The 15,205-nt window shown below is 54.2% G+C and overlaps 2 protein-coding genes across 2 annotated transcripts in view; one reads left to right on the plus strand and one right to left on the minus strand.

The window, feature by feature from the left end:
- TDRD10 (tudor domain containing 10) overlaps positions 1–4,556 on the plus strand; it is a 28,760-nt gene extending 24,204 nt beyond the window's left edge. The window contains exons 7-12 of the mRNA XM_054712255.1: positions 355–445; positions 1,172–1,319; positions 1,578–1,723; positions 1,999–2,153; positions 3,849–3,919; positions 4,118–4,556. Coding sequence (XP_054568230.1) covers positions 355–445; positions 1,172–1,319; positions 1,578–1,723; positions 1,999–2,153; positions 3,849–3,919; positions 4,118–4,150 — 644 coding nt within the window. The 3' untranslated portion in view covers positions 4,151–4,556. The remainder of the gene's footprint in view (positions 1–354; positions 446–1,171; positions 1,320–1,577; positions 1,724–1,998; positions 2,154–3,848; positions 3,920–4,117) is intronic.
- A 1,721-nt stretch (positions 4,557–6,277) lies between these two features.
- On the minus strand, positions 6,278–15,205 carry UBE2Q1 (ubiquitin conjugating enzyme E2 Q1). The gene is made up of 13 exons (XM_008155889.2): positions 14,757–15,205; positions 12,498–12,602; positions 12,080–12,184; positions 11,417–11,467; positions 9,258–9,398; positions 8,869–8,953; positions 8,611–8,671; positions 8,325–8,415; positions 8,146–8,204; positions 8,008–8,056; positions 7,640–7,735; positions 7,220–7,286; positions 6,278–6,767 (listed from the first exon to the last, which is right to left on the minus strand). Exons 1-13 carry the CDS (start codon positions 15,081–15,083, stop codon positions 6,736–6,738), a joined length of 1,269 nt encoding a protein of 422 aa, XP_008154111.2. The 5' UTR covers positions 15,084–15,205; the 3' UTR covers positions 6,278–6,735.

A 15,205-nucleotide genomic window follows, 5' to 3' on the forward strand; every position in this document is an offset into this window, starting at 1 on the left:
CGCGGGCCACATGCGGCCCGCCAAGGACATTTATCCGGCCCGCCGGGTGTTTTTGCCCCCGCTGCCTGTCCTGCTTAGCAGCCAACTTAGCAGTGTGCATAGGAATTTGTTCATAGTTTTTTTTAAACTATAGTCTGGCCCTCCAACGGTCTGAGGGACAGTGAACTGGCCCCCTGTTTAAAAAGTTTGAGGACCCCTGGGATAGAGGCTGAGACGCGGAAGGACGAGGCCGCGTGGCCCATCCTGTCCTGCCTCTGAGGGTGGGGCCAGGGCATCTTGGGGGCCAGGGGCCAGGGCATCTTGGGGGGCAGGGGCAGCTCTGGTGCCTCCAAGACTCAGTCTCCTGCTTTCCAGCTTATCTACAGATCACCCCTAAAGCTCCCGGTAACCCCCAAGAGACAGCGAGACCGAGGACACCCTTATTTGCAGTCCCCATGGAAATGAGGTTAGTGGAGGGGTGCAGGGACCCCCCAGAGCAAGTGGCACCTGCAAACATCATTCCGTCCCTAGAGGGTGGGTAGGGGTGGTCCCCGTGTGGGCATGAAGTTCTCAGGAGCTCCTGCACCGGACCCACAGGGACCTACGAAAATCTGTTTCGGTTTTGGGACAGTGAAGGCCTGTGGCTGTCCCCCACCCTGGGTCCCCTGCGGCCATCATGTCCACCACCTCCTCTGCTTGGACGGTGGACACCATTCGTAGTGTCAGAGGTGCCAGGACCATCCCGGACGGGAAGGGGCTGTGGGCTGAGTGGCGTGTGTGTTTCCACAGCAGCAGGTGTGTCTGCTGACCACGTGAGCCTTCGTGACAAAGTTAGGGGGTGGGCGGCTGGAGTTGGGCGTGAATTAGACACAGGAGGAGCGGTCTGGGGCTGGAAACGTGTCCTGGGTTTTGGACAGTCCAGTCCGCACTTGCTTCAGGCCGAGTCGGCCCAGGGAGGGCTCTGGCCCCCTCTGTCTGTGGAAGCCGGGGGGGGGGGTGTTTTCCTCCAGGGCCCTCTCCCCCCCCCCCGCCCTGGTGCTGCCTGGTGCCACCTGCGTTATGTACTCATCCCCTCCCTGGAGGGAGTGGACCTGACCCAGGTGACCGCCCTGCCTGGCCCTCCCAGCATCCTCCAGGACCAGGTTGGTCACCTTGCTCACCCGTTCACCCCATGCTCCCCCGTCTCCCCCAGAGGCTCCTTCCTGGTGCTGCTCCTGAGGGAATGCTTCCGCGACCTGAGCTGGCTGGCCACCCTCTGCCACGCGGGCGGGGACGCGGGGCTGCTGGTGACCAGCATTGTCCCTCAGACCCCGTTCTTCTGGGCCATGCGCATCACGGAGGTATGGGCTTGTGGGGGCCCCCGTGGGCTCGGTGCCTTCTCGCAGAGCCTTCCTGGGGTGGGGGTGGTGATGGGCCGGTCAGCGGGGGGATCCAGACGGGTGCGTTCTCATCCCCGGGTTCCGTGTCTTCCTCGCTCCCGCCTCGGACCTTGGTTCCCTGGGGGGCAGATCCGTGGTGCGGGCACAGCCGGTGACATCTGCGGAGACAGACGTGGGTGTGACGCAGGCGGCGAGGCTCGTGCCCGTGTGCCCCCGCAGACCCTGCACCAGAACATGCAGGCGCTGTTCAGCACCCTGGCCGAGGCGGAGGCGCAGCAGCCCTACCTGCAGGACGCCGCCGTGCGGCGCGGGACCCGCTGTCTGGCCGAGTACCACCTGGGCGCGTACGGGCGGGCCTGGAACAGGTATGTGCCCGGCGGGGGGGCACGGTATAAGGGTGGACAGTGTAAGGGAGGCCGGCGGACAGCCACTCCTTCCCGTCTCCCTCCTTGGGACTCTGGTTTCCTTCTTGCTGCTTCCTCTCCCGAGACCTGTGACTATGACCACTTCTCTGCCCGAGGAAGGGGAGAACGAAGGGAACTCTGCTCCGTGAGCCTTGACCTCTGAGCCTCTTGGTGGAGGACCATTTATGCATGCCGCCAGGTGGAACAGCCCTCCGCTCCTCCCTCCCTCTGGCCAGGTGCTGGGTAGTGGACCGGGTGGATGCCTGGGCTGTGGTCTGGTTCATCGACTTCGGCCAGTCGGCCACCGTCCCGGTACAGTGCCTGCGCAGCCTGGATGGTGATGACTTCTGGACCATCCCCCCGCTGACTCAGCCTTTCATGCTGGAGAAAGGTAAGATGCCCTCCGACCTCCTCCCGAGGCTCAGGGAGGGGAGATGCTGTGTCTGCCTCCAGGACCTCCGTGGGGGAGGCTGTGGGGGCGGCCGAGGCCCTCAGCGTACCCTGAAGCCTCGCGTCATTTGATCGTTGCCCGGTTTTTGGCATCTGCCTCTTGCAGAGCTGCCTCTTGGGTATTAGTTTTCACACCTGGGCTCCGCGGCCGGCCGCAGCAGGTGCTGTCCAAAGGCTGAGCTCTCTGGGTGCAGGGAGGTGGGGGCAGGCTCCTCACCCCGGCTTCTGCCAGAGCTGCTGTGTCTAAAGGAACAGCACGTCCAAAGAAGACCCAGAGGCCAGTGCTCTAAACCTAACGGTTTGTTTTCAAATTCTAGTTTCCTTCTGTAACAGAATCCTTTCCCAGCGAAATCTTAAGGCAAAACTCAGTGCACATAAAACAGATGAAAGCTGAGCTGCTCTGTGAAAGGGTGAAAGAATGTTTTGGGGGGTCAGGAGAAGCAGAGGTGAAGACAACAGACGGACAGACACACTCACTCCCAAAGTGTAGGCCCAAGGCCCCCGCAGCCCTGGGAGGCTGAGGGGAATGGTGCCTCGTGGTCAGGGCCACCACCCACAGGTCACCTTGGGTAATTGCATGAAGGGGCCTGCGGGTAACAGGGCCAGGGCCAGGGCCAGGGCCAGGGCTCTGGAGTTTGAGGCAGGCTGAAGCAGACCGCGTGGGTGTTAGGGGATGGCCCCAAAGAGCAGCTCCCCGCCTGTCAGAGGGGCCAGAGTGCCCTACCCAGATACGGGCTGTGCTCAGCTCCCTCCTGGACTTAGAGAGGGCCCTGAGCGGTCAGGCAGGCGGCGTACAGCCCTCCCTGTGTGAGGAGCACAAAGCTCAAAAAAAGTGAAAGGAGCTTCCTCACCTCTCACAGCAAGAAACGGGCATAGGCGGGGATGGAAATGAGGTCTGACTTAATACGGTCAGTTTCCTGCGTGGACAGTCCCAGAATTGGGAGGTTGGCAGGACAGCAGGAGCTGACATTTTGACCAGCGGCCTGCCCTGCCTCGTTCCAACATGTAAACATGCTCGTGTGAAAGCCTCTGCTTCTACCCTCTAGCCCAGATGCTCAGAGCAGAGACGATGAAGTTTTCTGTCCCCAGAATTTCCCACTCGAGAATGTGAAATCCGCCCAGCCGACATGGCTCAGCGGTTGAGCTTCGGCCTGTGAATTAGGAGGTCACAGTTTGATTTACGGTTGGGGCATATGCCCAGGGTGCAGGCTTGATCCCCATTGTGGGGTGTGCAGGAGGCAGCCGATCATTGATTCTCTCTCATCGATGTTTGTCTCTCTCTCTCTCCCTCCCTTCATCTCTGAAATAAAAAAATTATATATATATATATATATATATATATATATATATATATAGATAGAGAGAGAGAGAGAGAGAGAGAGAATGAATGTAGAATCCCAGATTCATGTAATTATTCTAGTAACCATAATAATGTCCCCTCCTTTATATATTCTTTGTGCACCCTTCCCCTCCCCCCTCCCCCATTCCAGCTTTATCTCGTTTTACCCTGCCGCAGGGAGTTAGCCCTAACTAGCAGAGACTTGTAGGAGCTGCTCTGCATTTTCCCCTTCCCTCCCTGGCTCCTCCTGCCTGACCCAGTGCCCCCAGGGTTTTGTTGTTGTGTGTTGTTTCGCAGGCATTTTGAGTTCCTATCAGCTGACCCATCACATCCTCAAGGGGAAAATCACTGGGGCTTTGAACTTGGAGGTAACTGCCCCTGTACCTAACTCAGCCCTTCTCCCTCTCCTCCCACCCCAGGGTCTCAGCTGCAGGCCACTGCCAAGGCCTGGATTGCGGATTTATCTGGCATTCTCTTAGACAAAATAACTGAAGTTATCCAAGGGGTTGGGTAGACTGGCTACGGTGGTCCTTCCTTCCCACTGAGACTTGCTCTTTCTCTTGCAGCCACACATCCTGAAGTTTGAAGAGTTAAGATAATGTGGCTAGCAGCAGCGCCCTCCCCCTCCCCCTGCCTGCCCTGACCTGTCCCCTTCCACTCGTAAGGCCTTGGGAGTGAGAAAGGCCACACTGGTGCCCAGGATTGATTTGATTTGCATTTGCCTTTACCCTCAGCTCCTCTCAGAACTGAGTCTCAATTTGTCAGGTGTTCAGGACTCAGCATGAACATTTGGACCAAACATAGGAAGCTTACATGGGAAGCTTCAGGTGGCCATGTATTTATTTTCTCTTTTTTTTGTGTGTGTCCCCAGAGCATGATATAAATTGCTCTAACAGATTCTGGAGAATGGAAGGGCCCACTGCTTAATTTTCCTGGGATTCCATTGTAGAACCAGGGGGCGGGGGAACCTTTAACCAGTGAGCCATCACTATGGTGAATAAATGTTGGCAGGTTTCACGAGTTTGGGTGACTGATTCCTGTCTGGCCACCCCTCCCCAGCCCTGCCCTCTCCTACCCACGGCAGTGAGGCTAAGCTGCCTCAGGTGCTCACCGGGCTCTGGGCTGGGCAGACCCTGCCTGGGATGTAGATTCATTCACACTTGAGGTGTAGGATACTGACCTCAAAGAGTTGTTTCATTTCTCCTTGCCTTAGAAGAAAATGGATTCACAATGATATGGCGTTGATTCTCCCATGATTTGTAACGCCACGAGAACCCTAAACTTAAGGTCATAAAGGGAATATTAGGTTTGACAAGAAAAGTGGAGGGTTCTGAGCGTTGGTGTACAACTCACAGGAGCTGGTGCTTCCCTTATGGCGGGGGAACAGGGACCCCATTATTTCTTTTAAAAAAAAATTGATTAGAGCCAAACTATTTAAATAACTTTATTTGTTTCATCCTTTGGTAGATGAGAAAAATACATTACAAAATACATTATACAGAGGACAGCTCACAGTACACATTACTAAAAACACAATCTACATTTCAGCCAGGGCTGGTGATAAGTTCAGAAGAAAGCCACAAAGGCCTAGAACACCGGATTTCCGCTCTATGGAATAAGGTTGCCCCTGGGGTCCCCACTTTTATCTAAACTTTAGCACCCCATATCAGGTGGGTGTGGGTAGAGTTAGAGCAGCATTGAGGGGGACTGTTGAACTCTCCATCCACCTGAAGCAGCAAGACATTAATCCCTTAAAAGAAAACGGGGGGAATGACCAATGTTAAAGCATTACAGAACTGACATCCTGTGGGCGCCCAGGCAGCGGTCTCAGCTCTGGGCTTTGAGACGAGCATCGTCACTGAGCCGCCCCTGGCGTGTTATTGCGGCCATCATCTAGTCTGCAGGCAGTCTGTCCCTAAGAGCCTGTCTCGACCCCAACGCAAGCTCACTGACGGAGGCAGGCAGCACAGCGCTGACGGTTCTAGCCCAGCAGACTTCCTCCCTCCCTCTCCCCGCCCCAGCAGTTCCCAGAGCCTGGGGTGGGGACACAGGTGTATACAACAGCCCCCTTAAAGCTGACCTTCCCAGAGGACCCATCTTACGGAAGTGGCTTGAAAAGAATCCACAGTTTTTCAAGCCAAACAATTTCAGAGCTATACCTGTTTTCTCTTACGAGACCAAGTGAAGCGAGGGAGAGGAAGGTGAGCAAAGAAGCGACCAGTGAACAGCCTTCAGTGCTAGCCAGAAGCCATTTCCAGGGAGGGAGGAATCGGCGAACACCGGAGTTGTGGCATACATAGCATATTGCTGAGACCAGAGGCCGCGTACACACCAGATTGCCCCCATCCCCGCTCAATTCATTTAAAAGCAATTCCATGAAACAGCAGCCTGGTAAGCCTCCTTTCCCATTTCCTCGTTCTTAGAAATTTGGAAACATCTGCAAGTAGAAGAGAAAAGTAGTCCTAAGAATTAAGGTCATCATTTCAGCCTGCTACACCGTGGCTCAGCAGGGCAGGCTCTGCATGCCAGGGGAACGAGTGCTGGTCGCTCCAAGGCCTTCAGAAGAGATCTGAGTGCCGGGCTTGTGCTTCAGCTCCACCTTCCTCTGGCTTTAGCAGTGAAGTGCAGCCTCTCATCTCGACCCCTCCCCCACCACCCAAATAGTTTAGGGGATGGGGGTGGGGTGGATGTGGGAACAAAAATAAAGATGAGTCAAGACCAGCATCTTCAAATTAACAAACTGTAATTGTTTTCCCAAAGATACATTTTTTTTTCATACACATCCATCATACACTGTAACCAAAAAAAGCAGTGTACATGAAATAAGAGAAAATAAATTAAAAATCCATAGCATAGGTAAGGAGGCTCTAGTCTGGAGCACAGCTGAGTTTCCAGCAATATAAGGAGGCTCAAAAGTTTCTTTTATAAGAATGCCTGCTAGCAAGGGTTCCAGCCAGGTGGTTGGTTGGTCTGTAAGTCAGTCTTGAGTACTTGAGACAGTTCGGTGTTGGTTTTTTTCCTTAGCGTTTAGAATAGCCATCATTGTCCTGCAATAGGCAGAGCTATCACGTCCAGGAAAAATGAGGGAGGGAACCACAGAGGCAGCGTAAGATCCAAATACAGCATTCAAAGGTAATTGGTCCAGTGGTGCCTGGGGAAGGAGGCAGGGGACGGCGCTCCAGGGTTAGCCATCTTCCTTTGGGGGTGTGTACCAGCCTGCAAAGAAACCCAACAAAACAGTGAGGGGGCGGCTGAAGGCCCTGCTCCCAGTCCCATCACTGAAGACGCCAGGATTCCAGGTGAGATGACCCGAGGCAGGGCTTCCGGTGCGGGAGAGGTGCAGGGGAAGCGGAAACTGCCCACTGGAGAGCACAAGGCAGGGGAGAAGGATGTGCCCAGCCTGAGGTGACCGTGAGGTGAGCTTTCTCACAGGGTGGTCGGGAAGGGGCAGCACCAAGTCCACATGGGGATGATCACTGGTACTTTTCTGGGAGAAGAGGCAGTGGGGGTAGCCACCTCTAGCCTTCTCGGGGTAACAGGGGCAGGTGGCTGTGTTAATGGGTGATAAAGGCTCAGAAACCAAGAGAAGGGGTTCTTGCGATTTGGCTGGAAGTGAAAACCTCGGGCCTTCCCAGTGTCCGAGTCTCGAGTCCTGGCTCCAGCCTCACCGTTTTTTTCGTGGATCTGCACCAAGGACTTGTAGGACTGCTGTGCTCTTGTCAGACTGTATTGAGACTGGGGAGAGGAAGCCGCCCAATCAGGCCATGGCCAGCTGTGGCTTTACTCACCTTCCATAAACCGTCACCCAGAGACCCAGGCTTGTGCTGCTAACATGTAAGTGCCCCCACCTGTAGGGCCCTCTGGGCTGCAATCCCACAGCCCTCCCTTTCCAGACCCGTGTCCTCCCCAAAGTCTTAGGAAGCCCCTCAGGCCCAGGCCCTCTCCTGTTCCCACCACGGGTGCCCAGGCCCACTCATCCGATGCCACCAGCCCAGAGGGCTTCATCCTCTTGGCCCTCAGAGAAGGCGGCCTGGGCCCCCATGGAACCTGGCTCCAGCCCGTCGAGCAGCCCAGGCCCAGCTCCTTACTTTGTTGGCTCCGAACTGCACTCGTGCTTTCCCCTTCACCAGGGTGGCGCTGATCTGCATGATGACGGACTCTATCGAGTAGGCACTGCTCCAGCCCTGGGAATCGGGGGGAGAGAGCAGCAAGTCAGGCGAGTGCCCAGAAACCTTACACCCGTTCTCCAGCGAGGAGCTGCATCTGTGGAAGGGGCCCTGCCCCTCACTCCCGGAACAGCCACCACCCGTTTGTCTGGGGCAATGGGTGCCAGGCTCTGCCTGGCAAAATGAAAGGGCCACATTAAGCCCATCGCCCAAAACCCATAGAGGTGTGCGGTAAAGCTCAGCTGAGCCCTGCCCTGGCCAGCCTGACCAAGAGCAAGAGACAGGCTCACCTGCTTGGTGAGAAGTTCCATGCAGATGGCGCCTCCACCCAGAACATACCTGCAGAAGAAAGGTTGGTCAGTTGTGCCTGGCAAAAGCTCACGCCCCTTTCTCACCTTCTGTAACAGGAGCTGCCCTCAGCCACTCACCCTCCGGAAAGGACTGGAGACACAACCCTGACAAACGGTGGGTCAAATGGAAAGTTATCCTGTGGGAGACAAAGGCATGATGAGCGGGGGAGGCCAGTGTCGGCCCCAAGGTTGTACTAATGAGGTGGAGAAGGAGGCCGAGGCCCAGGAGGGAGGAGCTGGGAGGGAAACAGACTTACTTTAAAGGAAAAGTTAAGTAGGATGAAGTCTGCACCTTCTTTCTCTTTGAGGATCTGGAGATCGTTGTGCAAAGCGCTGTCCTGGTCAACTCTATGAAGCAATGAGTCTGGGCTCAGACTCCTTGTCCTAGCTCAGGAGCCTCATGTCCACCCCCACTTCCCCTGGCTAGCAGCAGAGGGACACCCCACTGCCCACACCTGCTCCTGGGACTGCCCGAGACTCCCAGCAGTGGCTCCCCACATATTAGGCCTCAACTTCCTTTTCAATCCCAGAGTCCCCACTCACTTGAGGAGTTTGACATTCCAATCATAAAGACTGTCATTCACGAGTTCGACTGCATAGTTTCCTGGAAGGCGGGAAGACAGGTGTTAGTAGGGTGCTCCAGTTGAGGATCCACCCAGCTGAGAGGAAAAGTATCAAGGCTCCAGATGCACCCCATGGACATGCAGCCAATCTAAGCCACTGGCTTGCGGAGCTCCATTCTGGCTCATATCCTTCTTTATGAGAAGCTCCTGTTCAGGCCCCTCCCTGAGGCAAACTCACCACCTTTGAAACTCTGTGATCGGTATATATCCCTGAGCTCCTTCATCAGCCGGTCAGTGGCCTGCACCGAGCCAGACACTGCCCCCTGCAAGGGAGAGAAGACAAACATCTCAGGGTCGTGTGGTTTGAAAACACACATACTAGACCAGTGGTCGGCAAACTGCGGCTTGCGAGCTGCGGTTTGCTGCTCTGTTGACTGAGTTTGCCGACCACTGTACTAGACCTTAGGGGCAGCCTGGCAGCTTGCTCAGGATCTGAGCAAGGATTAGGCACACCCATAACTCACCCCAGAAAACAATCTGCTCCCCAGACTGATTCGTGATGGCCTACCACCTTCTAGCCAGTACCCACCAAACCCTTGGCCCAGCTTCTCCCTAGAAGGTACGTACATTTAAGTAATCTTGCCTCTGGTTCTTTTTAATTTTCTCTAGTATAGCCAAGTTTTCTTTTCCGATGCCATCGTCTTCAGATTTCTTGCCCTCAGCCGGCTCTTCCTCTTTCATTTCATAGTGATCTAGGTCTTCTGTGTCCTGGGGGTGGTATGGGATGGAGGAGAAAAGAAACCAATACAGGTTGTGGAGAGGGGCCATCGCCTTCCCAGTCCTATTTGGTCTAGAGCTGCAAGTTAAGGAACAGTGGACTCTCCAGCAAGCCAAGAACACAGCATCCTGTTTCGGCAACAATTCCCAGCCTCATTCCCTCCACAATCTAAACAACATGGCAAATCCCCCTCCCGGTCAGTTCTTCAGCAGAACCACGTATGGCTCCAGGGGAAGCAAGCAGAGACTCAGTCCTCGTTTCCCAGCCTGACCCTGCTCCAACCATTCCTAAAACTCTCCCTTGGCAGCAGCTCTTAATTCCTAGAATGACTTTGGCCTGACACTGTGAAAGATCATGTTTCACCAGGTGACTATTGCACCCAAGAGTTAAAGGAGAAACCTGGATCAGAAATCTCATGCCCTCCCAGGTGCATGACCTGATTCAAGCAAAGGCACCCACTGACAAGAGGGAAATGGGGAAGGAGGTCCAGCGAGGGAGCTTGGTAGAGGTCAAGAACAGAATTCACCCTGCCTTTCCATCACACACAGAGTTCACTGTGCATGTTGGGAAAGCCCATATCCAGGATTTGAACCCTCTGTTAGATGCTGGGGGGATAGCGCAGAGGGCTCTCTACTGTCTGACAGGAGTAAGTTTCATGTGTCACGAGTCTTGTGTGTCTTAAGACTTTAACAAAGTTATAGAACCCGGACATTAATGCAATGCTTGGAGACAAAGCAATCCAAGTGATCTCCTGGCTCTAGCAGGACACAGCAATACTGACGTCCTAATTACTACCTTGATGCTGACATCTACGGAATGTTTATTATACGTCGGGCACGATACTGGATGCTACACGCACCAGCTCAGTTCATTCTTACAACCACCATGCCTTTATGTGATCGTTACTCCCCTGTTTACAGGTAAGGAAGCTGAGATCTAGTAATGTTAACTCTTATGTCCAAAGTCATACAACTCTTAGCAGAGCTAAAATGTGAATCAAATCTGCCTGGCTCTGAAGCTCAAGTCTTAATTGTAACGTTATGCAGAAGTATCCATGTTTTTAAAATATATCAGATAAATTGTTTAGCACTATGTACTGCATGAAGCTCTTTACGTGCAATATCTCATTTAATCTTCAAGACAACCATATATAGATTATCATAATTCTGCTTTATAAATAAGGAAACTGCAGCTTAGTAAAATTAGGTAAAATTCCCCAGTTAAGATAATCTTGGAGATACAGGATGTAAACCCAGGCCTGACTCCAAAGCCATCTGAAATTAACTTCTGCACCTGACCAGTTTGGCTTAGTGGATAGAGCAGTGGTCCATGGTCTGAAGGGTCTCGGGTTTAATTCCCAGTCAAGGGCACATACCTTGGTTGCAGGCAGGATCCCTGGCCCCAGGTTGGGGCGGGAAGCAACCAGTCCAATGTTTCTCTTTCTGTCTCTCCCACTCCCTTCCACTCTCTCTAAAAATAATGGGAAAATGTCCTCGGGTGAGGATTAAAAAAAAAAGAAATTAACTTGTTGCTATTTGGTATAAACAGCTTTGCACTTAACTGTCCTCAGTGGTTGGATGTGAGTGCCCTGTCTCCTCTATTACACTGGCCATTCCTCCAGGTCAGTAAATCTGTCTTTACTCATTGGCATTTTTCCCTCCCCAGTTCTAGACTGGAGCTCTGTTAATCCTCACCCGAGGATATTTTTTTTCCATTGATTTTTAGACAGAGTGGAAGGAAGGGGGAGAGGCAGACAGAAACATCGATGTGAGAGAGACATATGGACTGGTTGCCTCCCGCACATACTCCATCTGGGGCCAGGGATCAAGCCTGCAACCGAGGTACGTGCCCTTGACCAGAATCAAACCCAGGACCCTCCAGTCCACGGGCCGATGCTCTAACCACTGAGCAAAACAGGCGAGGGCTACACTGGAGCTCTGTACACTGTGGGTGCTCACAGCTGCTGATTGAAAGGTTCCTGCCAATGCTGCCTCAGGTGCAAGCCTACCTCAGGCATCTCCTCATCTTCATCTTCCGAAGACACGTCTTCCTGTGTGCACTGCAATGGGGAGAGGAAAGGTGGGAGATCAGGGCCCCAGTGGCTTCCTAGAACGCAACCCCTCACCTACTCCCCCAAACTTCCAGGTCTGGAAGCTGTGTGCCTATCCATAATGCTGCCAGCCTGTCCACCAGCCAGATCTGAGTGGAAGCAACAGCTCGGGCAATGACTTCACTAGCAGCCCATTACTCTCCTCCTACCATATGCCAAAGAATAAAAGAGAAGCAAAATGGCTGTTTCTGTCGCCCACCTCACAAATCCCAGTTTATTTTCCCCAAGAATCCCTAGACAGTTGAGGGATTCTTGCTTCTTGGTTCTTAACAAGGGGCCGGAGACCCCAATGGCCACCAACTTCTGGTAAACACCCCTCCCCCCACCTCCACTCTTCTCCACATAAGGGATACTGCCCACGAGAGTGAGTTTTGATAGGTGAAGCTATTAGCGTCCCATTTAACTAGATTCCTGTCGGGAAAAAAGAAGCCAAGAGTCACAATCCATGCATGTGTTTGGAGTGGGTAGGGTGTAGAGACACTGCTGCCGATTTGTCTCAATCTGCATGAGTGCTGTCTGTGGGGTAAGGCTGCACAAGGCCGGAGCTCCTCGACTCCTCACCTGGTCTGCTGGCAAGGGCTGATCCAGCATCTCCACATCTGGATGCTGAGGGAGGTTATAGAGTTTACACAGGTCGGAGATGATCCTCTTCAGATGCTGCAATAGCTGGGGGTAGGGGACCACAGTGACATCAAATACTCCTTTCCAACCCAATCTGACAGGTACATGGATGAGCTCTTAGCTCAGAACCCAAATTGGTACCTAGTTCACTAAACCTTATGGACCATGTAGCTGTGGGAGAGTTTACTGGACCAATCCTGGGGCTGGCACAGGTCTCCCCCTTTGTCTTTTGCAAGCAACTCCCCTAAGAAGTCTGCCCCCAAAGTTCAGCCTACTGCACCATCCACTTTCCAGGTATCTCCCTTTCACAGTTCGTCTTCAAGATACGGGCCCAACCTCAACACCCTGGCCCCCTTACCAGAGTATTCCCTTTCTTTATGTCCACCAGCCTCTCCAAGACAGCAGCCAAGTTTGGGTCATCAGACTCCACCGACCAGATCGGGGGCACAGCAGGGTATGACTCCTGGCGGGAAAAAGAGCAGAGAGAGCGGTCAAGGTGGGCAGTTCTGGGAAAAGCTAGATTCTGCCTGCCCTCCACTCCTCAAAACTTCTCGTTCCTTTGCTCTTTCTCCAGCTCATAAAAGCCCAGCTCAGCAGGGCAGTATCTAATCAAGCAGCTTTTCAACGAATCCTAGACCATGAGAAGAGAAAGCAGCACAGCCAAACTCCGAGAACAGGGAGGGAGGCTTATCCAAGTTCTGGACTTGAAGTTCTCCCACACCCAGCATCAAGTCCTCTTCTGATTTTCCAGCTCTATAATCAGTTGAGGAACAGATCACCTCACCACAATCACACTGATGGGGAAAAAGCAGACTATAGGTCACTTTCATTTTAACTGTGGAAGCAGGGATTGAAGACTAGATTGTATCTCCAGAATCTAAAAGTGAAAGGGTAGCAGAAGAATTTCCACACCCCACTTCCAACAGGACCCCTCAGAGGCCAGTTCTCCCCACCTCTCTCTTGGGAACCTGCCACCCTCTTCGTCCAGGCGTAGGATGTAGGGCTCCACATGGCAGGCTGGAAGAGGCCTACGCTGCTAACATTCCCAGCATTCCTGAGCCACAGTGCCAAATGCAGCCTGACCAGACTCCCCCTCTGCCTACACCAAGGGGGCCAGGCCAGTTCAGGCCGAGTCTCCTTTACAGGAGCCACAGAGAGCCTAACCGAGAACCTTCTAAATTAACTTCCTTTTAGGGACCAAGATAGTAGATGGCCTCTGGCAACTGGAAGGGCAGGCAGAAGGGGGGAAAACCTACCCTTAAGGAATTGGGAGCTAAATTGAGGAACAAAATTAACTCCCGAGGTTTCCACACCTGCTAAGGAAACCATATCCACGTTTAGTAGGAGTTTTAGCTCTGCCATGGTCCTCATCCTCCACGCTGGAGGTAAACAAATTATTAAAGATGCTCATGTCTTCACCTAAGCCACACCTAGTGCTTCAATCTGAACTTCCCACTTCAGTAGAAAAAAAGGTGGTGTGTGTGGTGGTGGGGATGGAAGAAGAAGTGGGACACAGAGTTTTGGTGGGGCATCATCCAATCTGAGCTGGGGCCTGCCTCACCAAACCTTGCCCTGGTTTGATGAAGGAAAGGGACAGACAACAGGAGCCATGTAAATTGAATCAGGACCCAAAGTACCACACAATTCACAAGCCCGTCTTTCCCAGGCTGCTCTCATTTGCAGTCCGCTGCCTGCCTGGATCGAGTACTGTTCTCCGAGTCCTTAACCAATGCTTGGCCTGGGAGCACATCCTAAGTGCTATCCCAGACAGTATCAGGCATTCCCAGGTTACCAGAGGCCAACCCTCTTCAAGGGGTCTGTGAGGGTGGACTGGGCAGGAGGGTGGGCTAGTCCAGCATGCCTAGGATGGAATGATGTTCCCTGGGGAGAAAAGGAACTGTTACTGTTCAGAGCGGGATAGTCCTCAAATATTACCACCCTCACCAGGAAAGGCAACAAACAACCCAGGACAATTGGAGATATCCTCAGGGAACAGCGAGGAAGTGGCAGGTCTGCTACCAGCTGGGGCAAAAGGAGAGTTAGAGGTTACACCAGAAGAAAAGGGAATCCAAGGGAGAGGAAGAAGAGGAGTCGGCGTACTGCAAACTACCACCCGGTAAAATTCAGAGAGCAAAGGGGCGGCATGAGAGATGCCTGGGCAGGGATCTCACAGGTGGCAACGTCCTAAGTTAAAGGTACTGCTGAGAAGGGGCATCACTGAAACGTGTGGAGTTCCCAACCAAGTCCTTCCAGCTGAGGTCAGTGCGGAGGCCTGGAACCTTGAAATGAGAGTGAGGGGAAGAAAAGGGCATTCCTAGGTGGCAAGGTAAAGTCGTGGAGTACCCCAAATCATGAGCCTTGGGATGCGGGTGGGTTAGTGGAAAGGGGGAGTGGAGGCGCTCTATGTCAGGGTGTCCCTCACTCTGAAGGGTCAACGGGAGAGCTTCTGGGTGCTCGGCAGAACCTCAAGGGGCAGAAACAAGTGTAACCTGGAGAGAAGGAGCAAGCCCCGAGAGAGGATTCGGCCTCCCAGATCTTTAGAGATAAAAGCTGTGTGGGGGGATCTTGAGTCCCTGAGAGGGGGCTCCTAGAGAGGCGCACGCAAGGGGATCCTCACCGTGATGTTGCAGTGGATGCGGACGGGATCCCCAGGCACCGACCCCCGTGCGGGGAGATGCGGTCCGGGCGTGGCCCCCGCCCCGGCCCCTCCAGCCCCAGCCAGCAGGAACTCGCAGCTCAGCTCGTCCAGGCAGGCGCTGGCAATGCGGAAGCGCTCGTGGCCGCGGTGGAAGATGGACTCGAGCAGCTTCAGCTCCCGCCTCAGGCAGGGCCCCGGCCCCGGGCCCCCCCCTGGGCCGCCCCCGGCCCCCGGCGCCGCCCCCTGGCCCCCCAGCTGCTGCCCCGGCCCCGGCTGCTGCTGCCCCTGCGGCTGCGGCTGCTGCATCCTCCGCTCCGCTCCGTTCCGGGGCCGGCGGGCCGGGAGCCTCCGGCCTCCGCTCCGGGCTCCGCCGCCGCCGCCGCCGCCGCCGCGGTCCGCACTTCCTGATCCCCCCTTCGCCAAGATGG

This window comes from Eptesicus fuscus, chromosome 22 (assembly GCF_027574615.1).
Source record: "Eptesicus fuscus isolate TK198812 chromosome 22, DD_ASM_mEF_20220401, whole genome shotgun sequence".
Lineage (NCBI taxonomy): Eukaryota > Metazoa > Chordata > Mammalia > Chiroptera > Vespertilionidae > Eptesicus > Eptesicus fuscus.